Source organism: Anabrus simplex, chromosome 1 (genome assembly GCF_040414725.1).
Source record: "Anabrus simplex isolate iqAnaSimp1 chromosome 1, ASM4041472v1, whole genome shotgun sequence".
Lineage (NCBI taxonomy): Eukaryota > Metazoa > Arthropoda > Insecta > Orthoptera > Tettigoniidae > Anabrus > Anabrus simplex.
The window spans coordinates 753585217-753612990 of record NC_090265.1 but is presented as its reverse complement, the minus strand read 5'-3'; the positions used below and the strand labels follow the sequence as shown (position 1 = coordinate 753612990).

General features: G+C 39.8%; 1 protein-coding gene across 6 annotated transcripts in view; it reads left to right on the top strand.

Annotated features, from left to right (window-relative positions):
* The window catches only part of Cep290 (Centrosomal protein 290kDa), a 1403175-nt gene that overhangs the window by 436677 nt on the left and 938724 nt on the right, over positions 1 to 27774 (top strand). For 5 of the 6 annotated variants that reach the window (XR_010858542.2, XM_067136189.2, XM_067136185.2 and 2 more), the window contains exons 10-13: positions 6452 to 6642; positions 8755 to 8896; positions 8969 to 9098; positions 24801 to 24995. Coding sequence is in view for 5 of the 6 variants with exons in the window: in XM_067136189.2 (XP_066992290.2) it covers positions 6452 to 6642; positions 8755 to 8896; positions 8969 to 9098; positions 24801 to 24995 (658 nt within the window). In the remaining variant the exon portion in view is untranslated. The remainder of the gene's footprint in view (positions 1 to 6451; positions 6643 to 8754; positions 8897 to 8968; positions 9099 to 24800; positions 24996 to 27774) is intronic. The other variant, XM_067136188.2, reaches the window with a different exon arrangement.

Below are 27774 nucleotides of genomic sequence, written 5' to 3'. Positions count from 1 at the left end.
GTAACTTCTTCAGTTTTTGATTTATGTGTCCTCATGAAAGGAATTCAACTCCTTTACACTCCCGCCCTCCAAGATGGTTTCCCGCCCAAAACACGTTTTTCTTTGTTTTTAAAGGAGATCCAAATGCGAATTTTCACGTCTGTAACAACTTTAGTTTTTATTAGATGTATGTATTCTCATACAATTAAGCCAATTAATTCTTCAATTCTTTCACACACACCCCCCCCCCCCACTTCATTGGATTTTAAGAGAATACGTGTTTCTTTACTTTTAAAGCAGATTGAAAATATCAAATTTCACGTCTGTAACATCTTCATTTTTGATATATCAGTAGCCTAATTAAAAGAATTCAACACCATTTTCAGTCACTCTTACCCCCCCCCCCCTCCACCCAAGTGATATTTCCGAAAACTAAAAATACACGTTTCTTTATGTTTAATAGAGATAAAAAATTCCATTTTTCACTCCTGTAACATGTGAAGTTTTTTCAGATATAGTGTAAAAATTCTCATTTTAAAATTTCACCCCTTTTGAGTTCCCCTTACGTGGAGTTTCCAAAAACAAATCACCTATGTTTCTTTACATTTACAGGAGATTCCAAACACCCACTTTTTACGTCTGTAACATTTTACGTTTCCAAGATATTCTGTAGATATAGTCTTTTAAAAAATTCACCCCAATTTGTTACTCCTGTTTAACCGCCATTAATTGGATTTTCCAAAAACTAAAAAATACGTGTTTCTTTATTTTTAAAGGAGATCTCATATACAAATTTTCAGTTCTGTAATATCTTTCGTTTCTGACATATATGTATCGTCATTAAAGGCATTCAACCCATTTTTCGCCTTTTTACACCCCTCCTATTGGGATTTACAGGAAACAAAAAAATATGCATGTTCCTTTATTTTTAGAGGAGATTCTAACTACCAATTTTTACATCTGTAAATTTTAAAGTTTTAAGATGTAGACACACTCATTTTAAAAATTCACCCCCCTTTTTCACCCCCCCCCCCCAATATTTGGATTTTCCAAAAACGAAAAAATACGTGTTTCTTTACTTTTTAAGTAGATCCCAAATACCAATTTTCAGGTCTGTAATATCTTCAGGTTCTGAAATATAAGTAGCCTCGTTAAAGGCATTCAACCCATTATTCACCCTTTTACACCCTTCCTATTGGGATTTTCCGAAAACAAAAGAATACGTGTTTCTTTATTTTTAAAGGAGATTCTAAATACCAATTTTTACATCTATAAACTTTAAAAGTTTTGAGATATATATACACAAATTTTAAAAGATCACCCCCTTTTCACCCCCCATTAATTGAATTTTCCAAAAACAAAAAAATACGTGTTTCTTTTTTAGAGGAGATCCCAAACACCAATTTTCAGGTCTGTAATATCTTCAGGTTCTGAAATATAAGTAGACTCATGAAAGGCATTCGACCCCTTCTTCAACCTTTTCCACCCTTCCTATTAGGATTTTCCGAAAACAAAATATACGTGTTTCTTTATTTTTAAAGGAGATTCTAAATACCAATTTTCACATCTATAACCTTTAAAAGTTTTGAGATATAGATTCACTCATTTTAAAATATTACCCCCTTTTCACCCCCTCCCTTAATTGGATTTTCCAGAAACAAAAAAAATACTTGTTTCTTTATTTTTAAAGGAGATCCCAAACACCGATTTTCAGGTCTGTAATATCTTCAGTTTCTGAGATATAAGTAGCCTCATTAAAGGCATTTAACCCTTTTTCCACCCCTTTCACTCCTCCTAATGCGATTTTCTGAAAACAAAAAAAATACGTGTTTCTTTATTTTTAATGAAGATTCTAAATACCAGTTTTTACATCTGCAAACTTTAAAAGTTTGGAGATATAGATTCACTCATTTTAAAAATTCACCCCCTTTTCACCCTCCCATTAATTGGATTTTCCAAAAACAAAAAAATACGTGTTTCTTTATTTTTAAAAGAGATCAAAAGTACCAATTTTCAGGTCTGTAATGTCTTCAGTTTCTGAGATATAAGTACCGGTATCCTGATTGAAGGCATTCAACCCATTTTTCCCCATTTTTACCCTTTTTCACCCCTCCTATTGGGGTTTTCAGAAAACAAAAAAAATACGTGTATCCTTATTTTAAAAGAAGATTCTAAATACCAATTTTTACATCTGTAAACTTTTAAAGTTTTGAGATATAGATACACTCTTTTTAAAATTTCACCCCCCTTTTCACCCCCTTAGCGACGGAATATCCAGAAATCATCTCTTAGCGAGCACCTACATCTTAATATGAATATATCCCCAAAATTTCATTTCTTTATGTCCAGTAGTTTTGGCTCGGCGATGATGAATCAGTCAGTCAGTCAGTCAGGACAAGTTATTTTATATATATAGATTTGCCCACTAGAATTAGGTTTGCTCAGTGTTTATTATATGCTGATGATGTCAAACTTTATAAAGAGATAAAAAAATGTTGATATGTTGAAATTACAATATGATTTGGATTACTTATACATATGGAGTATTGAAAACTGTTTGCAACTTAATATAAATAAATGCTGTTTCCTTCAGATTTCAAATAAGAAAAATACATTGAATTATAAATATAAAATTAATAATGAAGAACTCAAAGTTGTTCAGTCTGTTAATGATTTAGGGGTAATTGTTACAAGAAATTTATCTTTCAAGGAGCATATTAATAGAATGGTTAATGATTCCTATAAGAAATTGGGTTTTATAATTAGAAATTCAAGAGATTTTTCTAATACGTATGCACTCACCTTATTATTCAATAGTATTGTCCGATCAAAACTTCAGTATTCATGTTTAATTTGGTCTCCATGTTATAAATCTTATCAAAATCAAATTGAAAGGGTGCAGAAACACTTTTTAAGATATATTTATTATAAAAAATATAATATATTCCCCTTTAGAAATTATGTTTCATATGGATTTTTGTTGAATGAATTTAAATACGTATCGCTAGCCAGTAGGTGTGTAATAGCTCAACAAATTTATCTCTATAAGATGGTTAATGCATTAATTGACGATAATAGTTCGCTTCACGAGTTATGCTTTAATGTTAGAAAAGGAAATTTAAGATTTCGGCAATTGTTTATTACTCCAATCTCCATAACTGTATTTTTTTAGAACTCTCCGTTTATCAATATGTGTGAAACATACAATAACTTAATTAATAAGTATCATATAGATCTTGACTTTGCTTATGAATATGACACATATGTAAATATATTAAAACAATTTTTCTCCTCGAAGTGATTTGTTTATATGTATAATATTTACATGATTTTGTTACAATTTTTTTTTATTTTTTATTAACAGGCTTCTGTATATGAGATATTGTTTCATCAATTTTGTATAGAGCATTATCATCTCATTTACATAGCATTTTCACATTTTCTTCTTTTTGGTATTTCTATGTTATTTGTTCAAATAATTTGTAAAAGCCATCTATAATTGAAGCGTGTCTCTGTTGGTGGCACATTTATTAAATAAATAAATATATAAATTAGCAAGATGTTTTCGAAGACTTTCGTGAGGAGCGTGGCATTGTATGGAAGTGAAACATGGATAACTAGCTCAGAAAGAAAGAGAATAGAAAGTTTTGAAATGTGGTGTTACAGAAGAATGCTGAAGGAGAGATGGATAGATCGAATCACAAATGAATTGAATTGGCGAGAGGAGATTGATTTGGCTAAATTTGACTAGAAGAAGAGATAGAATGATAGGACACATCTTAAGACACCCAGGACTTGTTCAGTTGGTTTTTGAATGAAGTGTAGGTGGTAAGAACAGTAGGGGTAGACCAAGGTATGAATATGACAAGCAGATTAGAGCAGATGTAGGATGCTGTAGTTACGTAGAAATGAAAAGGTTAGCATGGAAGCTGCATCAAACCAGTCTATGGACTTGAACAGTGGTATAATGCTTTCTTGTTGTCAATCTTCAGGTATCCTTTCATCTTTCCATATGGCATTGAGGGCTCTGTATAGCCAGTGTAGTCCAATGCTTCCTGCTGCCTTAATCATATCAGCATTGAATTCGTTTTTTCCACTTGCTTTACCTTTGGTCATTGCTTTCACTTTCCTTTCAACTTCCAACCATGATATCGGGTTCTCTTCTTTTTCTCCATCTCTTATTTCCATTTTCTTATCTCCTTCCTCCGAGCAGTCATCCTCATTATAAATTTTTCAAAATACTTTGTCTTCACCTTCTGAAGACCCTTTTTGTCATGTACTATGGATCCATCTTCTCTCTTTAATGCCTTGATCTTTTCTTGATTTTTTCTTTTTGATTTTATTACTCTGTATAATAGTTTTTGATTTCCTCGACTATCTTGCTCAATTTTGTTGGTAAACACTCCCCAACATTTCTCCTTTTCTTCCTTGATACTCCTCTTTACTGGTAGTTTCAGTTTGTTGTATTCCACATGTAACCTTTCTATCTTATTCTCATCCCTCTCATACATTTTATGCTTTTCCTTATCCATTTCTTTCTTCACCTTGTTCCTTTCTTTTATTTCTTTTTTTCCTTATTTTTTCTGTCCACCACCATGTCTCCTTTCCCTTAAACTTTCCTTTTGTTTTCCCGCATACCTCAATTGCTGCTTCCACAAATGTCTGTCTTAAATTATCCCACTCTTCTTCTCCACTTCGTATTTCCGTGTTTGGCAGCTTCCTTTTTATACAATCTTGGAATGCCATTCTTTTATCCTCCTCCAATTCCCAAATTCTGATCTTTGGTTTCTTCTTCAATATAGTTTTAGGGATTTTTACTTGTTTTAATTCCACAATTAATAATGTATGATAACCTTCCATACTTCCACTGGGGATTATCTTCATATACATTCTCGGTCTGTTATTGTAAAATCAAAGAGTGTTCCATACTGTCCATCCCAACTATATCGGCTGATCTCACGGCTATTACTCTTCATAAACCATGTGTTCTTTATTATCAGGTTATTTCTGATACAAAAGTCAGACAGTGTCCCTCCATCTTCATTTCTATCGCCACACCCATCTAGGCCCAGAACATTCTCATATCCCATTCTATCAGTTTCCACATGAGCATTCAGATCTCCCATTATCATGATCCCATCTCCAACAGTGTGTTTCCAGTTCATTGAGGAACTCTACTTTTTCTTTCACGCTACATCCTGTCTGTGGAGCATACACCTGTATATCTTCAGTAGTTCCTTTTGTACATGTTTGTGCATTATTATAATTCTTTCATTTACATACTCAACTTCAACTATTGGTTCAACATTCTGATTCACTACAAATCCCACTCCATTTCTTTTTTCTTTCATGTTACCCATCCAGTACAAGGTGTACCCCTTAGTTTCTTTATTCCTTTCCCTTTCCATTTCCATTTTACTTCACTTAATCCCAGGATAAAGGGCAAATGATCCACATGGGTCGACACCCCAAACAAATAGCATTTTTAATCCCAGGATGTTGAGTTTTCGTCTCTCCATTAGGCCAATCAGTTCATTTTCCTTCCCATTCATTGTTAAAATATTTATTGTTCCAAATCGGGTTTTGTTCTCTGATCTAACACTTGCTCGAGCATCAGCATTACCATCATACTGTGCAACTGTAGTCAGAGACTTGTCAATTCCATTTCCATTTTTAAACTTCCATCTGAGGCTTGTATTGTAGTTGAAAGCAAGTACAAATTCACTCGTCTGTTGACCTGCTAAACATAACACATCTGAGGATTTTCTTTCGGGTTTACTCCCTTAGCCTTTGAAGATCCCTCTTCTCTACAAGGCAGTGGTTTCTTCTTCTAATTTTCCCCAGAGAGGATGGGTTGCCTTGTCCACCATCTTCGCCACTCCAAAAGTCTCCTTCTTTGCCTAAGATGCTGTTAAGGTCTTCTCCCGTAACCCTGGGCGTGGGTGTCCCATGAGACTGGGTCCCTGCCTGAACTTAGAGCTCTCCTTCACACTGGTGTACTGATGTGGAGGATACCCACCCCCACAGCGTGGATGCGCCAGACAAGAATTACTCAAGTGAAGGATAGGGAAGATGACCCTATCTCCCTTGAGCCGGCTTAATGGTTGTGTATGATGCCACAACCAAACATATAATTGTCCCTGTACAAAACAGAGTGCATTAAAATTCATCCCAGTGTTCTTTTGAATCTTACCCTCTGCTACACTTATAGAGAAGCAAAAGTTTAGCTGCTTAAACTGTGAATATTACAGGAATTTCTGGTGCCACAGCACACTGCTTAATAACTTGCAGACAGGTCAGCAGAATGATTGGTCCTCCAATTATGAGGAGTCATTCTGACAGATAGTGCACACAAGGGTGGCAGGGGTAAGCTCATCATGGAGTTTGCTGGGAGAAACACCCTTCTGCGCTAGCTGTCAGAACACTTCTACTACTCTTGATTACTGTTGTAATTCAGTGACGTTGGTTACAGGCTACAGAGATGTTGGTCCAGCTGCGAGAGTATGAATCAGGAGAGTACGGTCTCATGGAGGCTATGAGTGAAATCAAGGAACTGAGGAAACAGTGTCGGGTGCGAGACAAGCAGATCGAAGAACTGGTTCAAGCTGCTAATAAGATGGAGACCGAGGCTGGACAGTTGGAGGAGCAGAACATGGCTCTACGGTAAGAACACTCCTTGTATGAGATGTCCTTCTGTTCTGTCACTTTATTGAAAACATTCCTGGCTTTCTTTGGGGTCAAATTCATTTCCTGCCTGCATCTTGCACAGGTCAAATTTAACATTAGGCAAGTATGGGAAGGAAATACTCACATAAGTAAAATGCTGAATTTTTACATTAAAAATATGAACTGCACATTTCTTTATTATCCATAATATTAAAAATAAATCAGCAATATTTTGTGGAAGTGTGGTACTTACAGAGGCATTTGTTTGGGTGCAGTACTGGGTTCCCTGGGCGGGTCTCACATAAAAATTGTTGCATTTCTGCCTCCGTTCACTTTCCTATCAGAACACACGACACAGTCCTTTTCTTACATAATCTCCCCCATAAGTTCTATCATAACTTGATCCCCGAAAGACTTGTGACTCACTTCAGGCTTATTTTCTCCCTTTTGCTGCATATTTTATAGTTGAAAACCATTCACTAAAGCTACTGGCTTCTTTCCTGTACTAGGACATGTGTATTCTTTAGGACTGTTGCAAAAATATTTCAAAAAATCACGGTCGCCTTATCATTCATCACTCCCTACATTGCCATTTTCGCTGCTGTCTTCCTCCTCAATTTTCTCATCACTCAGATATCGGGACACTAATTTCAATTTCAGAATCAGCCAATACCACCACTGTCACACAACCATCTGTAAATATCTTCATGTTCCATGCCGCAACTGATGCACGACGTATTGATAACAAATATAAACACAACAGCGGCGAACTATCTCCAAAGAAAAAGCAACTCGATAAACAAATTAATAGTAGGTGGCAGCATGGAACAGATGGAATGCCATAGGTAATAACTCTGTTCTGTTGTAAGGGGTGGCCATCTCATAATGTCTTTTTGTGTATTAGGAAATAGATGCATGATAGTGATATTGATGAAATAAAACCTGGATTCTCCGTTTTTGGATGGACTCCGGGAGAAAAAAATGTACAATATGGGAAAACGTTAAAATGAGTAAAAGTGCAGAGAAACTACATTTTATAAAGACAGTCCCACTTACTCAGAAATGAGCCATGACCAACCACAGCAGTAAGAATATCTCAAGTCTTGAGACATCTTCCAAGCATATTGCAAACTCTCAAGACTCTATTCCTGTCTGAAAGCCCAGTAACAGGTGTCCTGAGAGAAGTGCCAAAAACCTGCTCGCCAGTACAATTGTAAAAAGTCTGTCAAAAATAATCATCTAAGTGCTAATGCAAAACATTTCACACTTTTTGCTTTAGTGCTCACTGAATCCCACAGGAGGCCCCACTGACGCTAAACATCTGGAATGTGTGATAGAATATTTTTATCTGTACCAAATTCCTTGAATTTACTCAATGTACTCACCACTTCAGACATTTTAGTAGGTTGTTAAATATCACTAAAAATAATATCTTACAAATTACCCCTTCAATCTACTCCGCACTTTTATTTCATCAAAATCACTGTCATGCAACTACTTCCTAATACAAAAAAAGATATTATAAGATAAGCATGTAGCACTTACCCTCCCCTCCCTCCCCACAGAACAGCATTCCCCTCTCCCACCTACTGTACATAGCAACCGCAGCTGGTGCAAGGAAGCTGGTATCAATCCAAATGCTGGAGGTAAAGGTCAATTAGCGGCTGGTATTATGTACAGAAAATTCTCGAGGTAACTAAGGTGACATAATTTTATCTCACTTGTCCATAACATCACCCCTTCACAATCATTGACAAGTTTAAGTAATGTAAACAATACTGTTCAGATGTATGCATGGTTTAAAGTGATTTGTGACAAGATGGGAATGTTCTCCTAGGACGAAACAAGTCATTCTTTCTTTATTTGTGTGTTATAGTATGTTATAGTGTTAACTATGTTATAATTAATGGTTCGACAAAAAAAAAAAAAAAAAAAAATTGGGGAATTGCGCAGGCAGTCTAGTGTAGTAGTTAGACACGATCCATCCTGGCATTACAATTCTGTACATTACAAGTCTGTACACTACCACATCTGTTATTTCAGTCATTGCTTGCTGTTCTTATGTGACAACTTTGTATTCAGATTAAGAATTTGTTTGTTGTTGATCAGGGAGAAGCTGGGTCTACCTCCTGAGGAGCCAGTCTCTTTGGACAGAGTGTTCGCTCGAAGGAAAAAGGAACAGGCCCTCATGAGAGTCCTCCAGCAGCAGGCCGAGCGCTTGGAGGAGGAAAAGCTACACCTGAGGCTGGAGGTACATGGCTCGCATACACAAACATCTTTAACAAACATAGTATAACATTTTAACTAACTTCCTGTACTTCAGAATCGTAGGTTGATGCAACAGCTGAATGACTTAATCCAGCAGCTGAAGAGAGCACAGTTCAAGTCAGAAGATGATGAAGCAGAAAGAAGTCTTGTCCCAGTAAAAACTGAAGACATGCCCTCTACTCCAGGTCAGTTATCAGTCATCGGTAATTTCTCTTCCTATTAATGAATATTTACCCCAATTTGTCCTGTTGAATCTCGACTTTATCTTCATATCATGATTATTCCTACTTTCGAAAGCTCCGCTTGAGCTTATTATTCTACTTACGTCATTCAACGCCATTTCTCCACTGACAGCTTGGAACATCCTGCTTAGTATTGAACAGGTGGGTCTATAAATAATTATTATAATATTTGTGATGTACGTCATCTTCAATATGGAACGAAAATGAGAATAGTTACTTGTAACATCCTGCTTTGTCAAACATCTACTCTCCTTACTCCCAAGTCTTCCCAGTCCAAAATTAACAACATTTTTGTGACACTACTTTTTTGTCGGGAATCACCCAGAACAAATCATGTTGCTTTCCTTTGGATCTTCTCCAGTTCTCGTATCAAGTAATTCTGGTGATGGTCCCATACACTGGAACCATACTGTAACTGCGGTCTTACCAGAAACTTATACGCCTCTCCTTTAAATCCTTACTACAACCCCTAAATGCCCTTATAACCATGTGAAGATGTCTGTAACCTTTGTTTACAACCTCGTTAATATGATTACCCCAGTGAAGATCATTCCTTATAGTAACTTGTACGTACATACAATGTTCCCCATGAGGTACTATCACCCCATCAACACACTAATTAAAACTGAGAGGACTTTTCCTCTTGGTGAAATTTACAACCTGAATTTTCACCCTGTTTACCATCATACCTTTCATCTCCCAGTAGTGCAGGGCATGAAATTTAAGGTTGGAAGGCAGTAGATAATCTAATAACTTTGGTTGCCACAAACTTTTTTCCTTGGATATATTTCTCGGTCCATCTCTTCAACACATTTTACCATTGGTGTTCCTGAAGAAACATACCTTTGCCTTTACATTGGCAACATTGTTGTGCACTATGCTTTTATTATGTAACTGAATGATTTCTTTCTAACCCTTTCCACTTATTGGTTGAGAAATTTAATTTTAGTCCACTTACATGTGTTTGTGGCAAGAATATGTTCAACTTATTTATTGCTTAAGAACATACAAAACAATGCCTTTTCTGTCATCACTGTAAAGTGTTTTGCTTCCCATCAGGGGCTCTTGATTTTGCTGAGGCATTTACTGGCCAGTGCTACAAGAAGACTTTTCCCGAGTGTCTTGTGTCAGAACAGTTTTCTGTAATCCCATTTCTCCCTCTCACTTGAACTTGCAACATATGTGTTGGGATTGTTGTCCCCATAATCAAAACCACTATCACTAATTTTATTCAGCATTTTACAAGCACAGGTTTCGTACCACCGTTGTGGTGTTTATTTCAGAAGGTAGCACATTACAGTAAACCTTGATAATTTGAAATCGGTTAATTCAAAATGCCGCCTAATTCATAGAATCTTTCGTTCCCGGAAACACAAGATGCGGTTTTGCATGTTATTTAAATTGTTTAATTCAAAATACGGATAATTCATCATTCGAAGAACAACGTCGGTCCCAATTTTGAAATACAGAGTGTTAATTCAAAATTGTCCTTCATTTTGTTAAAAATAATATTTTATAGTGTAATTTGAATTAAAAATTCTATGTGTCACGATAGAACATCTTCCGGAACATGCAGGGGTATCTTTCTGAACTTTGACTTTGGTGTGCCTACAGCTCGCTTCAGAGTTGCCAAGTTCTAGTGAAATCATAGTTCTTTTGTATTCTTGTAGTGTGCTGTTATAAACTTCAAAGTTATATTTTATTAATACTGTGTTTTAATTTATGGTTATGGTGTTTTAGTTTGGTGTTGCGAGATGGGTAAGCATCAGTATTCTTCCAAGACACTGAGCGAGAAAATGAAAATTATAAGGGAGGTCAACAAAGGACAAAAAATTAAAACTGAAATAGTTAAAGATTTTGCAGTTCCTGTGGCCACACTTACAATGTTTTTAAAAAATTGTGTAGGCATAGAAGCTCAAGAAATGCAGGGTGTAAATACAGCAAAGCGAATGCGCATTCAAGGAACTACAAGTACAGTTGATCGAGTGGTTTCGGCATGTTCGAGCGAACAATATCCCCGTTGATGACGAGATTATTAAGGGGAAGGCAGATGAACTGGTGCTAAAGATGGGGCTTGAGCTTCAGTGTTCAAACGAGTGGCTTCAGCGTTTTAAGGAACAGCACAATATCATGTGGCAGGCAGTGCATGGAGAAGCAGAATCAGTGAACACTAGCGATGCAGACAGTTAGCGAGAAAGAGTGGCTCATATAATAAATTCATATGCACCGAACAATGTCTTCAATGCCGATGAGACTGCGTTGATTTTTAATGCCGAGCCCAAACGGACTTATGGTTTTAAAGGAGAGAAGTACCATGGCGGGAAATCTTACAAGGATAGGGTCACAGTCCTTCTGTGTCGCAATGCGGACAGAAGCAAGAGACTGCCTCCCCTTGTCATAGACAGGTTCGAGAAGCCATGAGGTTTTAAGGGCATCAGGCACTTTCTGTGCAAATACAAGTGGTCTAAAAATTCCTGGATAACAGGCATAATTTTTGAGGCGTGGCTGGTATGCCTTGAGCACAAAATGGCATGTCAGGACAGAAAAATACTTCTGTTGGATCAGTGCGCTGCACACAAACATAATTTAATTTTAAAACATGTGCATCTTCTTTTTTTGCAAGCCAACACTACGAGATCAAGGTATAATTTCATCTTTGAAACATGCCTACAGGAAGCGACTGGTCCGTTACTTTCTCCATGAAGCTGCTAGAAATATTCTGGTGGGAGAATTACACAAGTGAAATGTGATTGATGCATGCGGAGTGTGACGGTTACCTGGGACGCTATTCCTTCATCGACAATCAAGAACTGCTTTGTCAAGTGTGGTTTTGGTTCGTTAAATGAAGTAGAATAAGGAGGAGAAGAAGATGACAGTGAAGACGAATGGGAGGGGTTACGGCAAAAAATCCGATGCCGGTATAACTTTCGCCAAATAAATCACCATAGACCATGCGGAGACTACTTCAGAAGACCGGGATCCCGCCGTGATGATCTGCTGTGATAACATGACACAGAGGAATATGCAGCTACAGCTAATTTTGAACATGACAAGGATACAGCACAGGCAGCAACTATTCCGTCAAAAAATGATGTACTTGCGGCTCTGTCTGTGTTGGATTCTGTGATAAGTGCAAGTGATGCTGACGACGCTACAGTTAAGGCTATGGCCCATGTGGAGCAGTTGGTAGCTAGTGTTTATAAAAAAAAAAAGATCAAGCAACCTCTCATACATTCTTTCTTTAAAGGCAATAAGCCTAATGTGCGACAAAAGAAACCCCTACTGGACCATTAAACATTTGTGAACTTTTCAGGTACTGTACGAAGTTATTTTTATTCTTGATTTTGTGTTAAATATATGTCTGGCTTTTTAAAGTTTGTTTTGTTGGTGTCATGTGTTTCCAAATTGGACAGTCTTGTTGGCTCCCCTGTACAAGTGCTATTTGTATTGCATCGTGCATATACAGTAGAACACTCTTTGTCTTTGAATTATGTTTAATTTTTCCTAGGTGTGAGGTTATGTTTGACAGTATATGGTGTTTTCCAAGAGCATTATTTCAAAAAATGCACCTTGTTGGATCCTTTTTGTAAATTTTTGTTATTCCACAGCATTTGAAATGTTTTAACTGTGAATCAGGTGCATTAAAGGATCTTAGAATATTTTGTGATGCAGCAATGGTTGGCATTTCTGAATTTCGAGTTGGCTGCAGTTAATTCGAAATCACATTCTAAGTCCGATTTTAGCGTCCCAACGACTTAGAATTAGCAAGGTTTTACTGTATGTGGAGAAAAAAAAAAAAAAAAGATTATAAATTGTAATTTGACTAGGGCCTGTACTACAACTGTCAGATAAACAGCCAGACACGTAGGCTGAAATTTTGCAAACTAGAAGTTAAATGTTTTCTTGCAGACTACCAACGGATGTTAACTACGGTATTGTTGTGTGGAAGATGTAGTAACTTTTTCATTGTATTGTTAATAAGGTTACTGAATATATAGTGAAATTTAGCACAGTAGTATACGTGTTCCCTGGTGTTTTTGTTTGTTTAGTACTATTCCTTTTCAAATTGTATTACTATAGTCCATTATGACTCTTATTAAGCTGTAATGTGGAAGTTCAGGTCAAAAACAGAATTAAGACTGAAATCTACATATACGAAGAAATGTTAAAATTAATTAACACTAGAACGGCCAGAGCGGTCATTTTGACCGTTACCGAATTTCAAAGTATTTCTATCCTCGTACATTTTTTGCACGAGGTTGTGCTTTTGTGACTTTTAATCTTTTAGGGTTATGTACATTCACGCCAAAAATTACATCCATAGATAATAAGGGAACACCGATATTGTTCGTTATACGTAGGAAGGCCATAAGTGGTCAAAAAAATGACCGCTCCACTTCCTTGATACGAAGAGCTCTATTCTGCTCACTGCTTGCTTGCTGTGATATACCGTATAATCTTGAATACCACCCCACACTGTTTTTTTGAAAATATCGCTTCCAAAATTGGGTGTGGGTCTTATTTAAAATTTTGGGAAATTTATCTTTCTGAATGCACGGAAATTGGGCATCACCGCTGGCGCGGCTTGGCAACATTGCTCTCTCCGCTCTCAGTATACGCTACTTCCGCACTTGGCGTCAGTCTCACGCACGTTCTTGGAGTATCGACATGAATTCCATAAAACGTTTGCGATCTTTTACTGCAGGTGAGAAACTGAAAGTAGTTCGAAAGCCGAAATTATTGGAAATCGTGCCGCCGGTAGGAAATACAATATTGACGAGTCGTGTATTCGCCATTGGAGAAAGAAGAAAAATGTGCTATTAACATGTAGTGGTGATCGTAGAGCTTTTTGTGGACTGAGTGTACAGTTTCCAGAAATTGAAAAAAACTTTATAAATATTTGACACAAAGGCGGGAATTGGGATATGGTGTGTCAACCGAAATGTGTCAGCTAAAGGCATTAGAGATTGCAAAAGACCTTTCATCGGAAGGGTTTAAGGCAAGCCGAGGATGGGTTTGTAATTTTTATAAAAGAAATGGGTTGAGCATATGAAGGAGGACCTCGACGTATCTGGTGCCTACGATGAGAAGTTATTGTCATTTCAGTGTCACATAATTTGTTTGTGGAAGTAAAATGCATATTTGCTTTCCCAAATTGGCCATGCAGATCAGATGCCAGTCTACTTTGGAATGCCAGTGGACAGGACTGTGAGTGTTGAGGGTGCAAAAAGTGTTACCATAAGAACAGGTGGTAATGAAAAACAACGGTGTACGGTAATGTTGTGTATTCTTGCCGACGGAACCAAATTGCCACCATACATTGTTCTCAAGCAAAATCGCTTCCTAAAAATGTACCCACTGGTGTTCTTGTCAGATCTCAGTGGCTGGATGGACAGTTCACTTGTGGAAGACTGGGTAAAGTGTGTCTGACAATGTCGCCCTGGTGCATTATTGGGACAAAAGAGCTTGCTTGTTCTCGACAGTTACCGCGGCCACACAACAGACGCTGTGAAGAAACATATCAAGGATGGGAAAACCAACCTAGCAGTCATTCCGGGCGGCATGACATCTATGCTACAGCCGCGGGATGTATGCGTGAACCGTCCGTTTAAAGCAGCCTTGAAACATCTCAATACAGAATGGATGGTGGCTGATAACACAACCCAGCATTTTCAAACTTTCTTTTTTCGGCAAGAGGTGTGATAGGTGATCTTAACTAATTTTGGGTCGCTGAACACGAATCCGTTGTCCGTTTCTACGTATCACTTTACTTTTTCTCGCAATAGGTATATCCAAATAAGAGATAGACCTGAATATTGCATATAATAAGTACTGAGAAATGTTGATAATTTTGGAAATATTTCTAATTTTTTGTATTATTATATATATTTTGAAATAGTTGAATACTGCCTTGAATTATTATATACAATGGATAATTATTGAGTATAAAATTACAATGAACTATTTAGCATTTATTGAAATATAATACTGATTTACACAAAACACAAACAAACAACTCTGAGGCAATGAAAGCAATTTATTTTAACTAATAAACGTGATTTACAAGCAAACAGTGTAACTTTTATTCAGTATCTTTACGAATTCATAAATGTGAACAAAATAAACTTTAACAGTCCTAGATGTCCCCTTGGAATGAACTTTTGGCTGCCCAGCGTCTGACTGCATCAAGTTTGTCTTCTATTTTCAAACACCAATCGTAATCATTCATTGGTTCATCCCACCTCCCCTGATATCTTCTTTCTGCCTCCTTGATGTCCTGCTAGAACCGATCTTCCATCTCTTCACTAACTGCCCCAAGATTTTCCGGAAAGTGATCGAGATGAAAATGAAGAAAGTGCAGCTTCAGACTCATTCTACACCCCAAATTCTTTCATATCATCCAACATCGTTTTCACTACTGTTTTATATTGTCCATCCTTTACATTTCCTAGGAACTTCATTACGACGTCTCTTATTGAATTCCATGCAGCAAATTCCACGGCATTCATCATCTGTTCAAAGTTTCTGTCTTTCAGAAGCTTTCTAATTTGTGGTCAATTAAAAATACCTTCCTTGACTTTTGCATCAGATAAATGTGGAAACTTGCTTGCAGTGTACTTGAAACAGGGGCTACTTTTGTCCAAGACCTTAACGAACTAATTCAGGATTCCCAGTTTGATGTATAGTAGTGGCAAAATATTTTTTGTGGCCCAACTAAGGCATCATTTGTAACATTTTTCACACCAGTTTCAAAACTTGTCTCTTGGGCCAGGAAAGTGTAGACCATTGTTTGTTTCTAGCTCTGGTGTCCCATTCACACAAATAACCAGGGAATTTAGTGTAGCCTGCTTCTTGTCCTAATAGAATACCACATACCTTCAAGTCACTACACTCATCCCACCGGTGCTCATGATATTTTATCTAAAACAGTTTGCATTGTGATATAATTTTCTTTTAGTGAAATGGAATGTGTCACAGGAATCAAAGCTAGAATGTTTCTGTTATGAACTAGTACAGCCTTTAAGCAAACCACGGTCACTCTAACAACATGTGATATAGATGTTGATTCCCATAGGGAACCTAAAATATTTGTCCTGAATGAGCAAATTTATAATACCAATATAATGGTCTGTTATTGGACATTATAAATTTTCCAGCTAACTCATTCCTTGTTGCCTGCGTTTCGCCCTCGTGTGCTAAGTTAGGCTCGTCAGTTGGGACTTAGCACACCACCCAAGACGCGAAGCTAGTGCATACCGTGGAGGAAAGGAAAGGAAGGAAACGTAAGTTATTTCATTCCCGCCGCACTCGCGGCGGGCGGGCCATCAGCCGAACTAGCGGCTCTTGGGCCGTGCGAATGAGAAAGGGAGAGTGAGATTAACAAAATATAGCGGGTATGTTATGCACATACGTAAAATAATATCTAGAATGTCCCAGCGCAGAAGGGTACAATTAAAACAGAAAATTGTGAAAGTCCTGCAGCATTGCTTACATTGCACTACTATAACGTAAAATAAACAGAATTGGCATGCAGCTCTTCTTACGCTGCAATGTTAACTCTAGACATAACGAAAAAGGAGGAAATTAGAAGAGAGTGTTCAGTTGTCCTTTGGAGTACGTCAGTAGCAAGTGCGATAAAATCGCACAAAAGAAACCATACAGACGTAGCGAATAGTAATGCACGTGAAAGACACTTTATTGCACTTGGTAAAAACAATCATTGAGGGCGCTTGTGGCGCCGGATCGTCGAGGGTGGACAAGAGGAGCGGTACCGCACCCAGGAGCATCGGGAAAACAAAACATGAGTGGACAGTTTGCGGTTCGGTTGAAAGGTTTAGTAAGGAGCAGGAGGGTAATGTTGTAATAGGAGGTAGTAGAGGGTGGTTGTGATGTTAGTAATGGAGGTAGCGAGAAGACGAAGAAGGTCTAGGATCGGGAGGGGCGACAGGAAAGTTGGGGGTTGGGGAGCAGGTAGGTAAACCGATTGTGGGGGTGGGGTGGGTGGCGGGTCCGGTCGAGGACGACGAGGAGAAGTGATGGGAGGTGAGCACACAGTTCGGGGTGGGGAGCGAGAATGTTCCACGCAGTAGTGCCGACGACGGATGTGGACGCCAGAGGTGATCAGTTTGTGGACGTCTTCATTGGACGGGAGTTGGAGGCGTACCATAAACGTTGGGCCAGCATTGTTGTAGATACAGAACACTCGAAGTGCCGGAACGCCTACCATGCGGAGTTCCCTCAATATGTCCTGTTCCGTGATGGTAGGGTCGATGCCACGAAGGACGCAGCTCGAAGACGGAGGCCGGTGAAGAACTGCGGCAGCGGCGGACTCTCCTTGGGAAGCTGGCTGAGCAGTGACGGTGGCAGCTGCGGTGGTGGTAGGGGGCTGTTGGGGACTGGGCAATGTGACGGATGGGGTGAGTGCAGGGGTGGACATGATGTGAGAGGGGTGGCTAATTGTAGGAGGAAGAGTGGAAGTACTCGGGAGGGTAAGTGCAGAATGGGTGGAGGTGGTAGTAGTAGTAGTGAGGGTGGTCGTTACAGAGGTGGGGAGCGGTGGGAAATGCTGAAGTGTGCTAACTCACTCACTCACGTCTGGAAAATTTATAATGTCCAATAACGGACCATTATATTGGTATTATAAATTTGCTCATTCAGGACAAATATTTTAGGTTCCCTATGGGAATCAACATCTATATCATTTGATGGCCAGGCAGGCATCTATTTTTGGAAATGAGACATAGCTCTCATAGTGCATTGGCACTGCTGGTGGCTTCAAATAGCCTATGCAGTGGCCTCCACGGCACACAGGATCGCCGATCAACATATCCTTCACATGTCCACACTTTTTTCGGCTGGGTGGCCCTCTTCTCTGTGCACACTCAGTCGGCCCAAGCATAATTAAACGGGCAGACGCCTCGTTGGCTGTCGCCTTCCCTATTCACTATGACTTTTCATCTTATTCTTGGTGTGTACCCCGCTATCGACGAAAATCAGCTTTTCGACGTTCTTCCCATCTGAGCAGTCAGGCGGCTGCATGATCGCACCACTAATGACATGTCAACGCAGATCGTGGTGCAATTCTTTGATCACGTCGACACGACAGCCCTCCAAACCAGTGGAGTAAACATCAACGGACGGCTTTATAAGGTGGTTCCTACTCCTGAGTTCATCCTTCAACAGTTGTGCTCTGACCCCGGCGAACCTCCCAGCGTTTATCTATGTCCCCCTCGCACACTTCAGCATTTCCCACCGCTCCCCACCTCTGTAACGACCACCCTCACTACTACTACTACCACCTCCACCCATTCTGCACTTACCCTCCCGAGTACTTCCACTCTTCCTCCTACAATTAGCCACCCCTCTCCCATCATGTCCACCCCTGCCCTCACCCCATCCGTCACATTACCCAGTCCCCAACAGCCCCCTACCACCACCACTGCTGCCACCGTCACTGCTCAGCCAGCTTCCCACGGAGAGTCCGCTGCTGCCGCAGTTCTTCACCGGCCTCCGTCTTCGAGCTGCGTCCTTTGTGGCATCGACCCTACCATCACGGAACAGGACATACTGGGGGAACTCCGCATGGTAGGCGTTCTGGCACTTCGAGTGTTCCGTATCTACAACAATGCTGGCCCAACGTTTATGGTACGCCTCCAACTCCCGTCCGATGAAGACGTCCACAAACTGATCACCTCTGGCGTCCGCATCCGTCGTCGGCACTACCGCGTGGAACATTCTCGCTCCCCACCCCGAACTGTGTGCTCACCTCCCATCACTTCTCCTCGTCGTCCTCGACCGGACCCGCCACCCACCCCACCCCCACAATCGGTTTACCTACCTGCTCCCCAACCCCCAACTTTCCTGTCGCCCCTCCCGATCCTAGACCTTCTTCGTCTTCTCGCTACCTCCATTACTAACATCACAACCACCCTCTACTACCTATTATTACAACATTACCCTCCTGCTCCTTACTAAACCTTTCAACCGAACCGCAAACTGTCCACTCATGTTTTGTTTTCCCGATGCTCCTGGGTGCGGTACTGCTCCTCTTGTCCACCCTCGACGATCCGGCGCCACAAGCGCCCTCAATGATTGTTTTTACCAAGTGCAATAAAGTGTCTTTCACGTGCATTACTATTCGCTACGTCTCTATGGTTTCTTTTGTGCAATTTTATCGCACTTGCTACCGACGTACTCCGAAGGACAACTGAACACTCTCTTCTAATTTCCTCCTTTTTCGTTATGTCTAGAGTTAACATTGCAGCGTAAGAAGAGCTGCATGCCAATTCCATTTATTTTACGTTATAATAGTGCAATGTAAGCAATGCTGCAGGACTTTCACAATTTTCTGTTTCAATTGTACCCTTCTGCGCTGGGACATTCTACATATTATTTTACATATGTGCATAACACACCCGCTAGATTTTGTTAATCTCACTCTCCCTTTCTCATTCGCAAGGCCCAAGAGCCGCTAGTTCGGCTGATGGCCCACCCGCCGCACTCGCGGCGGGAATGAAATAACTTACGTTTCCTTTCCTTTTCCTCCATGGTATGCACTAGCCTCGCGTCTTGGGTGGTGTGCTAAGTCCCAACTGACGAGCCTAACTTAGCACACGAGGGCGAAACGCAGGCAACATTGATGAGTTAGCTGGAAAATTTATAATGTCGAATAACGGACCATTATATTGGTATTACACTCTAACAACAGCCGTTTCGCTGTTATCAGAAAGCAGCACTGTGCCGCAATGACACATTTTCAGACAGTACATGGCAAATAACATGAAAACTAGATGTGATACAATAGTACCAATGCCATTTCTGAAATCAGGAGACCTTATTTAGTTGAAATCACGTATCAGATGCTTTGTCGCAAAAATCATGCTGGGTAGTGTAATCACACACTGACGCCAACTGGTCGCATTCAGCGCCCGGAAGTTCAGCTGCTATGTTCATGGATTTTGACGCCATGGAATCGTATCCCTGGAGACCTCATATGGAAGAGCGTCAGGAAATGTAGCATTTCTAATGCTATGGATGGCAGCAATGACAACATTTTGTGGGAAGGTGATGGTGATGAAAGTTCCGAAGTTAGTACTGATGATGATGATGATGAATGAACTTGTTGGATATCATTCTGGAAATGTTTGTTTACTTTTCTTTGAACGTATTTTCTAATCATTTGATGTGTGTTAGTAAAGATTGTAAATAATTTTGACTTCATTTTTTTTTTTTTTAAATTTTGTTCCTTCAAAATAAGGGTGCGGGTCTTATTCGGTGGCGGGTGGTATTCGAGATTATATGGTATTTACAAGTGGCACTATAGGGGTGTATGACGTAACTAAATAGTATGCCTCTAGCAGTGGTCGCGAGTGGACGAGTCCCATGTGTAATATAGTGCGTAATATTGGCTCGGTGGCAAAAACTTACTCCTGTTCAATTATGAGCAGAACTTGAAAAGCTAGGAGAAGACGAATCAGGTGACGAAGACACATTATCAAATATAGACATGAGTGACGACAAGGATTTTATACCTCAACCGTGTGATAATATGTCGGATAGTGATAGTGATTCGGCTAATGAAGATATACACACAGTGGACTTCGCACCTACGATAGACGCAGTTACTCCTTCAAACAGTCGTGATCAATCTTGTAGCAGAGGATGATCTCTTAGCAGTGGGCCACCTGTTTGAAGAGGAAAGGGATGAAGGTGGGAGAGGTTGTGACATATCATATATGCCCCATAATTAATTTATTCGATATTGCGCAACACTGTGCATTCATCAGATGGGAAAGTTTTGTAGGAGCGGCAAGCCAATGGACTTTCTTCTGGACTGCATGCCGATAGAGGGGAGGCAGTGGCAAGCTTTCAAACTGCGGGTATTTTAAAAATTTGAACGAGCCTGCAAGGTGCACCGCCTGTTGCTAAGCGTTTGAAATAGACCTATCACGAGTGTGTAGGCGTGGTCGACCGCGGCAGCTATCTCCAAGACAAGAGAGCCAGCGATACCTGCTTCATACATCGCAGAGCTGACCTTACCATCAACTGATGGGTGAAATCTGTCATTAAGCCTATGCTTCATTGTTTTAATATACCCACTGAGTCGTGGGTGAATTTAGAGACACATCTGTGTTACAATTTTTGCTACTTATCATCACAATTTTGAACTGACGGCTGCCCGCTTTGTTCTCAAATGGCAGTTGAGACGCCGAGCTGTAGTCTTCTAGGCAACCCCGTGGTTTGAATGAGACAACCACAACTATAAAACACCCTAGAGCGGAGGCCATGTTCACGCTACTTGTGAAAGTCTTTGTCTCGAATATCGTCAGTGAGTAGTTACCGTTTCGCTGAGACAGTGTGAAATGAACAGTGACTTAACCTTGAGAACTATGTTAATAACGCACTAACCTGGTGCAGTTTAATTCTGTAATTCACGGGAGTGAAAATTTCACAATCTGTGGCAGTTCAGTTACCTCTGCCCATATTTGGAAGACGGGATTGCCAAGTGCTGTAGACACGTTTTCTTTCGCACCAGTAAAACAGTACGTGTCGTTGTAGGTATACAGTTAACTTGTATTTATGTATGCCTAAACTGTCATCGGGTCGTGAACTGCGGTCGTGTACTTTGCAAGCAGACAGTGATGGTATTTTTCCTGCCGAATTGTAACAGTGAACAAAGTGTGATTAATATAAAGTTTTATTTTAATAGTGTTTGTATTTAGGGAACGTGTGTACTTAGTAGTAAAGAAATACCCCTGGTATCTTCACTATAGGAATGCTATTTACATTTTTCAAGATGGCAACCTCAAGATATAACCCAGAGTATTGTGTCAACCTCCTATGTTCTGATATGGAGGAGTAAAATCTACAGACGCAGCAGTTATGTGACTGGTATAATAATAATGTGACTGGTGTGGAAGCAGTATCGACAAGATAAGTACTATGCCTTGAATTTCACTGCATGTTCTTAGTTGAAGGAATCAGCTTAGTTTCACCCATTGTAAATATAATTGTAACGCTAAATTTCAGCCCTGGGAAGCTGAGTTTGTTGTACTTTTTTTTCCATTTCAGTTAAAGGTAAATCCAGGGATGCATGTTGAGCCCTACACTTCAGCCTCAGCCTCAAACCAATGTGCCAGTCGTAAGCGACGACAATGTCAAGTGAACTCCAATTGTAAACAGAACAAAACCTGTGACACATGTTCTTCGTTTAACAAAGAAGTCTGTGGAAAATGTTTGTGTAAGGTAATCTCTCTCTTTCTTAGCGTTAATCCCGACTTGCAGGGTCTGCTGCTTTGCTACATCTCCTCCATTTCTGTCTGTCGTTGACATCTTCTGGTGTTATGCCAACACTGTGCATGTCTGCCCTGATGTTGTCAGTCCATCTCTTTGCCGGTCTTCCTCGTGGTCTTGTTCCCTGTGGGTTGATGTGGAGCGCTGTTTTGGCAACTGAGTCGTCCTGTTTTCTCATGACGTGGCCATTCCAGCGGAGACGGGCTTCCCTCACTTTGTCTATGATGGGCGCGACACCAAACCTTTGCCGGACGTCCGTGTTCCTTATGTGGTCACATCGGGTCAGCCCCATGGACCATCGAAGCATCTTCATCTCCATGGTTGTCAACATTTGCTCCTGTTGTTTCATCATGGGGCGACATTCAGTCCCATAGATCGCTGCTGGCCGTACCACACTCTTATAAACTTTTGCCTTTAGATATTGAGGCATCTTTTTATCACAGAGGACTCCAGTGACCTGTCTCCACTTGAGCCAAGCTGCATTTACCCTCATCCGAGTATCAGGAGTGGTGTCACAGTTTGAGGTGACGACGGATCCCAAGTACTTAAATTGCATGGTCTTCTGCAGGTCTTCTTCACTGATACTTATGGTACCTCTGGTTTGGGGGCCACATTCCAGGTATTCTGTCTTCTGGATATTGAGGTGCAGTCCATTTTCAGCCAGTCTGTCCTTCCACGTTTGAACCTGATGCTGGAGTTCAGGACGGGTTTCTTGTGCAAGTACCACACCATCGGCATAAAGAAGGGTCCAGGGATGTGAAGTCTGTATGTCAGCTGTTGCCGTATCCATGCAGAGGATGAATAGCAATGGTGAAAGGGCAGAACCTTGATGAACACCCATAGTGATATCGAAAGGCGGAGAGATTTCAGCAGGACTCCGGACGACACTAGTGGAATTACGATACAGAAGTTGCACCCAGCTTACATACTCTTCAGGGACGCCATGACAGCGAAGAGCTCGCCAAATAAGTTCGTGTGGGATACGGTCAAAAGCCTTTTCTAGGTCTAGAAATGCCATGTGTACACTCTTCTGTCTCTTTCTGTGCTTTTCCATCAAGAGGCGTGTGGCATGGATAGCATCAATAGTACTGCATCCCTTAACAAATCCACACTGGTTTGGTGTTACAGAGACAATACATCTGAGTCTGCTGTCAAGTACACGTTCAAAGATCTTGAAAGTATGACAGAGGAGTCGTATAGGGCGATAGGTCGAGCAATCACTCACATCTCCTTTTCCCTTCCAGATTGGAACTGTTGTGCTAGTTGTCCATGAGTGTGGAAGCTGTTTCTCGGCGATGATTTGGGTGAAGAGTGAGACAAGTAACTCTGAAGCAGGCTTTCCGAGCATTTTCCAGATTTCCTCTGGTAAGTCATGTGGATCAGTTGCTTTTCCATTTTTCATTTTGCTAATGGCAAGCATTACTTCCTCGGATGTAATTGAGGGAACAGGGCCTACGATAGGATCAGGACTAGAAATTGGTGGATGCGTAAATTCTTTGTTGCTGATGTTATTAAAGTAATCTGCCCAACACTGGAGAATGGATTGTTGATCTCGTAGCAGTTTGGCGTCGGCTCCCTTGATGTGCATGACGTGTCCAATATCCTGAGTTGAACGGTGACTGGACTTAGCAAGACGATATATATTGTTTTCTCCTGATGGTGTGTCAAGCTGGTCGTATAGTGACTGGTTTTGTGTAAGGTAATAACTTGCATAAATTGCTTTTCAGGTGCCTAAATAGGCTTGTAAACAAATGGAGACTGTTATTTTTATATTTTATAAATGTATGCATAGATTACATTATATCAACTTATTTTTCGTATAGCATCGTGCAAATGTAGATTCATTTTTATGTGCAGCCATCTTGATTCTTACAGTAGTGTTCCTGATAGGAGCAAAGACTCCAATAAGAGTGTTAACTGCCTCTCCAACTTCGGCTTAGCTAAACTTAATAATATTCTCCCAGATTGCACATAAATGAAAGTCGTAGTGCGCGTTTTCAACTGAACTTCCAGATAAATGTATGAACTGCCATGTAAATTTAAACTGCACTTTTATCTGGCTGTCATAGTACAGGCCCTAAAGCTGTACTTGTATATCATTTGGAAGGTCCAGTGACGTTTACAAACAGATATGGAATTTGTGCTCAAGGATACGGAGCACTGTAGAAATAAGTTTTGGAGCTGCGCATGACATGGTGTTAGAGTACATCTTATGTGAAATATTGAATCTATGACCCTCGGGTGAAATGTTTGTTAGTGGAATATTCCACCTACGACATGGGAGAGATGACTCATACTGCAGACAAAGCAATCCTGTTTATAACCTTGACCAATCAGATACTTATGTTACAGAGCTAGAGTTGAGAGTGGAGGCAGCCCTACAACCGGTCCAGAGCCTGGAGTCAGCCTGCATCAAAATGGAGGAACTGCATCTTCTGGAGGCCGAGCATCAGCGACTGGAGGAGAGGCTGGACAACATTACTCATGAGAACGAGTCTTTGAGGAAGGGAATGCATGAGATTCTGGACAGCATTCATAGTCAGGATGGTAAATTTTTGTCACAGTCCTTCAAGTATGCATATACATGCATTTTAAATTTATGTTCCTTTTTATTCTGAATATACATATTGAGTATGTAAAAGCAGAGATAGATAGAGTTCAGCTTTTGTCTGTTTATTACAACATCACAGGAAAACGACTGAACAGAATTTCTCGACACTGTATTGGAGTTTAGGGGTAGCAGATTTGTGTGCTAGGCTTGATGCAGCGATATTAAGGAGGCCAAAACAGAATATGTTGAATTTCTCCATTAATATGAACTATATCGAAAGATTGTGCATAATGAAAGTTGTAAAAATATAATTTCCAATCTTTTATGTTTTGATCCACTGAGCAAGTGGCTGTGCGTAGCTGTCAGCTTGTATTCGGGAGATAATGAGTTTGAAGCCCGCTGTCGGCAGCCCTGATGGTTTCCCATTTTCACACCAGCCAATGCTGTGGCTGTAACTCAATTAAGGCCACGTCGCTTTCTTCCCATTCCTAGCCTTTTTCTAACCCATAAGTCCATAAGACCTATCTGTGTCGGTGCAACGTAAAGCAGATCGCAAAATTTTTAAAAAAACTAAACAAATTATGTTTCATCCATTTGTATCGTACAAGGAATAATACTGGAGATATTGACAAGAGAATTGTGATTTATTAAACCGTCAACTTCCCGTACATACAGGCTGCCAACAGTGGGCACGTAGGTTAGTACTATAAAGCATGTTTAACAAAACAGTCCCCTATCATACATTTTACTGTAGAGTGGTATGCAAATTAATCCGAACAAGATACAGAAAAGTGCTCTTCATCATGTTCCAGCTCCAGTTTCCTAGCGCTCACCACTTCTTCCTGCCAAAATATAGTTTCTGTTCCTCTTATTGCTGATTTCTGATATCCATCGATTCCGTGGCCTCCCTGCTGCCAAAGTAATTCCTAACTGTTCTCATTCTGTCCAAACAATTGTAGCCTGCGTCTTCCTAAAAGTTGAGTAACTGTCTTGTCTTTCCTGCTCTGTTAGCCTTGTTATGCAGGGTATTTTGAGTTGATAGGTGAGAACTGGAATGGTCAGTTTAGCTTTCTGGGGTATTTTATCACCTCATAGTAGATTTCTCAATCTACATATATAGTATAAAATAAGAGTTTTGTCTGTACATTGCTCAGAATTAGAAAACAATGGTATTTCTGTATCAATCATGTCCACAGTAACAAGGAAATTCACTTTTTAATTTTCCGTCATTTCTGTCTGTTTGTGCGTACGAATGTGCATCACAAGAAAATGACTGAAGAGAATTTACCAAAAATTGGTATGTAAAGTCGGGGATTAGGGCACTACAATCTAGGCTATAAAAAATTTTATACTCGCTGAGTGAAATGATAGTTTATGGACAGGGCTAAAATGTAATTCTCAAGTATCTATGTTATTAGTGAACTTATCGATAAATGCTGACTAAAGTTTTATATAGAATCAAATTTCCCATAATTTATATCTTATACAATTTTCCCATACTGGCTATAACAGAGATATTAACCTTCTTAGTGCCAGGCGCTAGTGCTCACAATATGCCAAGAGTGCCAGACCAATTTAGAGGATTTTGTAGGTTCTCACTCTCTGGGCATATAATTCACAAATATTATCACTGTGACTTGAAATTTTTAGTAAATGGTAACATGAAGACACACTTACTGCTGAACTAAATTATAATACTAAAGTGCTTTTGGGTATTTTGAAAAAAAAAAAAAAAAAATTCTGAACAATTTTACAACAGCAAAAATTAAAAAAAAGAAACAAAACAGAAAATATCAGAAAATTCTACTCACTGATGACCTCTTTGAAATGTCCTATTTCAGATAAATAAACATGTTAAGTTTCACATTTTTACCTTGAGTACTTTATGAGTTATCTACAATATAGCTACACACGAGAGACAGAAAAAAAATTTTACCAAATGACACGCCTCCTCGCTTGCATGTTCTCTGCCACTAACAGTGATGGTTTGCGATGTACAACCCATGAAGTCCTTTACCACAATTTTGACATGCTGTTTGGGATCTTCGGACAGGGCCCCCATCTTTTCTACTGCAAACACACCAACTTTTTTCTTTCGTCCAAGCAGTTTCTGGATTCCTTTCTCAGTAGAAGGCACAGATACTGATGGTGTGGCTTGACAGGAATTTCCATTTTTCTCCATAAACCACTCCTTTTCAATATCTTCGATTATAGAGGATGTGAACTTGAGATGAATTATCTTGTTACCGGTAGTGTTTTCCCTATATAACAAATATGCATTCAGGACCATCCGTGCAAATATAGAAAAAGTTACTTTTTTCCAGTATTTGAGTGTTCGTCTCTCATCAAGGTAAGTATAAATCGGATATGTCTACACGCCCCATGAAGTCACTGTAGTTATGGACAATAAGTGGTTTTACGTTTTCCTTCTCTTGTCGGTGTCTTGTGATCCATTTGGTTTTATTTGCAGCGATGGCATCAGTTGACAAGAATAAAACTGGTTTTGTTTTAGACTGCTTTTCCCTGAACCCACTAATCAAACCCTCGCTGCTTGTGTAGTATTTTGCCTCTCCAACATTGTACTTTCCCACTAAAGCACTTGGAATGCCTTTCCTGTTCTTTCGAAGTGTTCCTGTTATGTAGGTCGACTTTTCGAAAAGATAACGCGCCATGGGTATACTTGTAAAGAAGTTGTCTGTAAAGACATGGTATCGATTCATCATATAGTTACACAAAGTTAGTAATTTTGTCACAACAACATGTCAAAGGCCATAT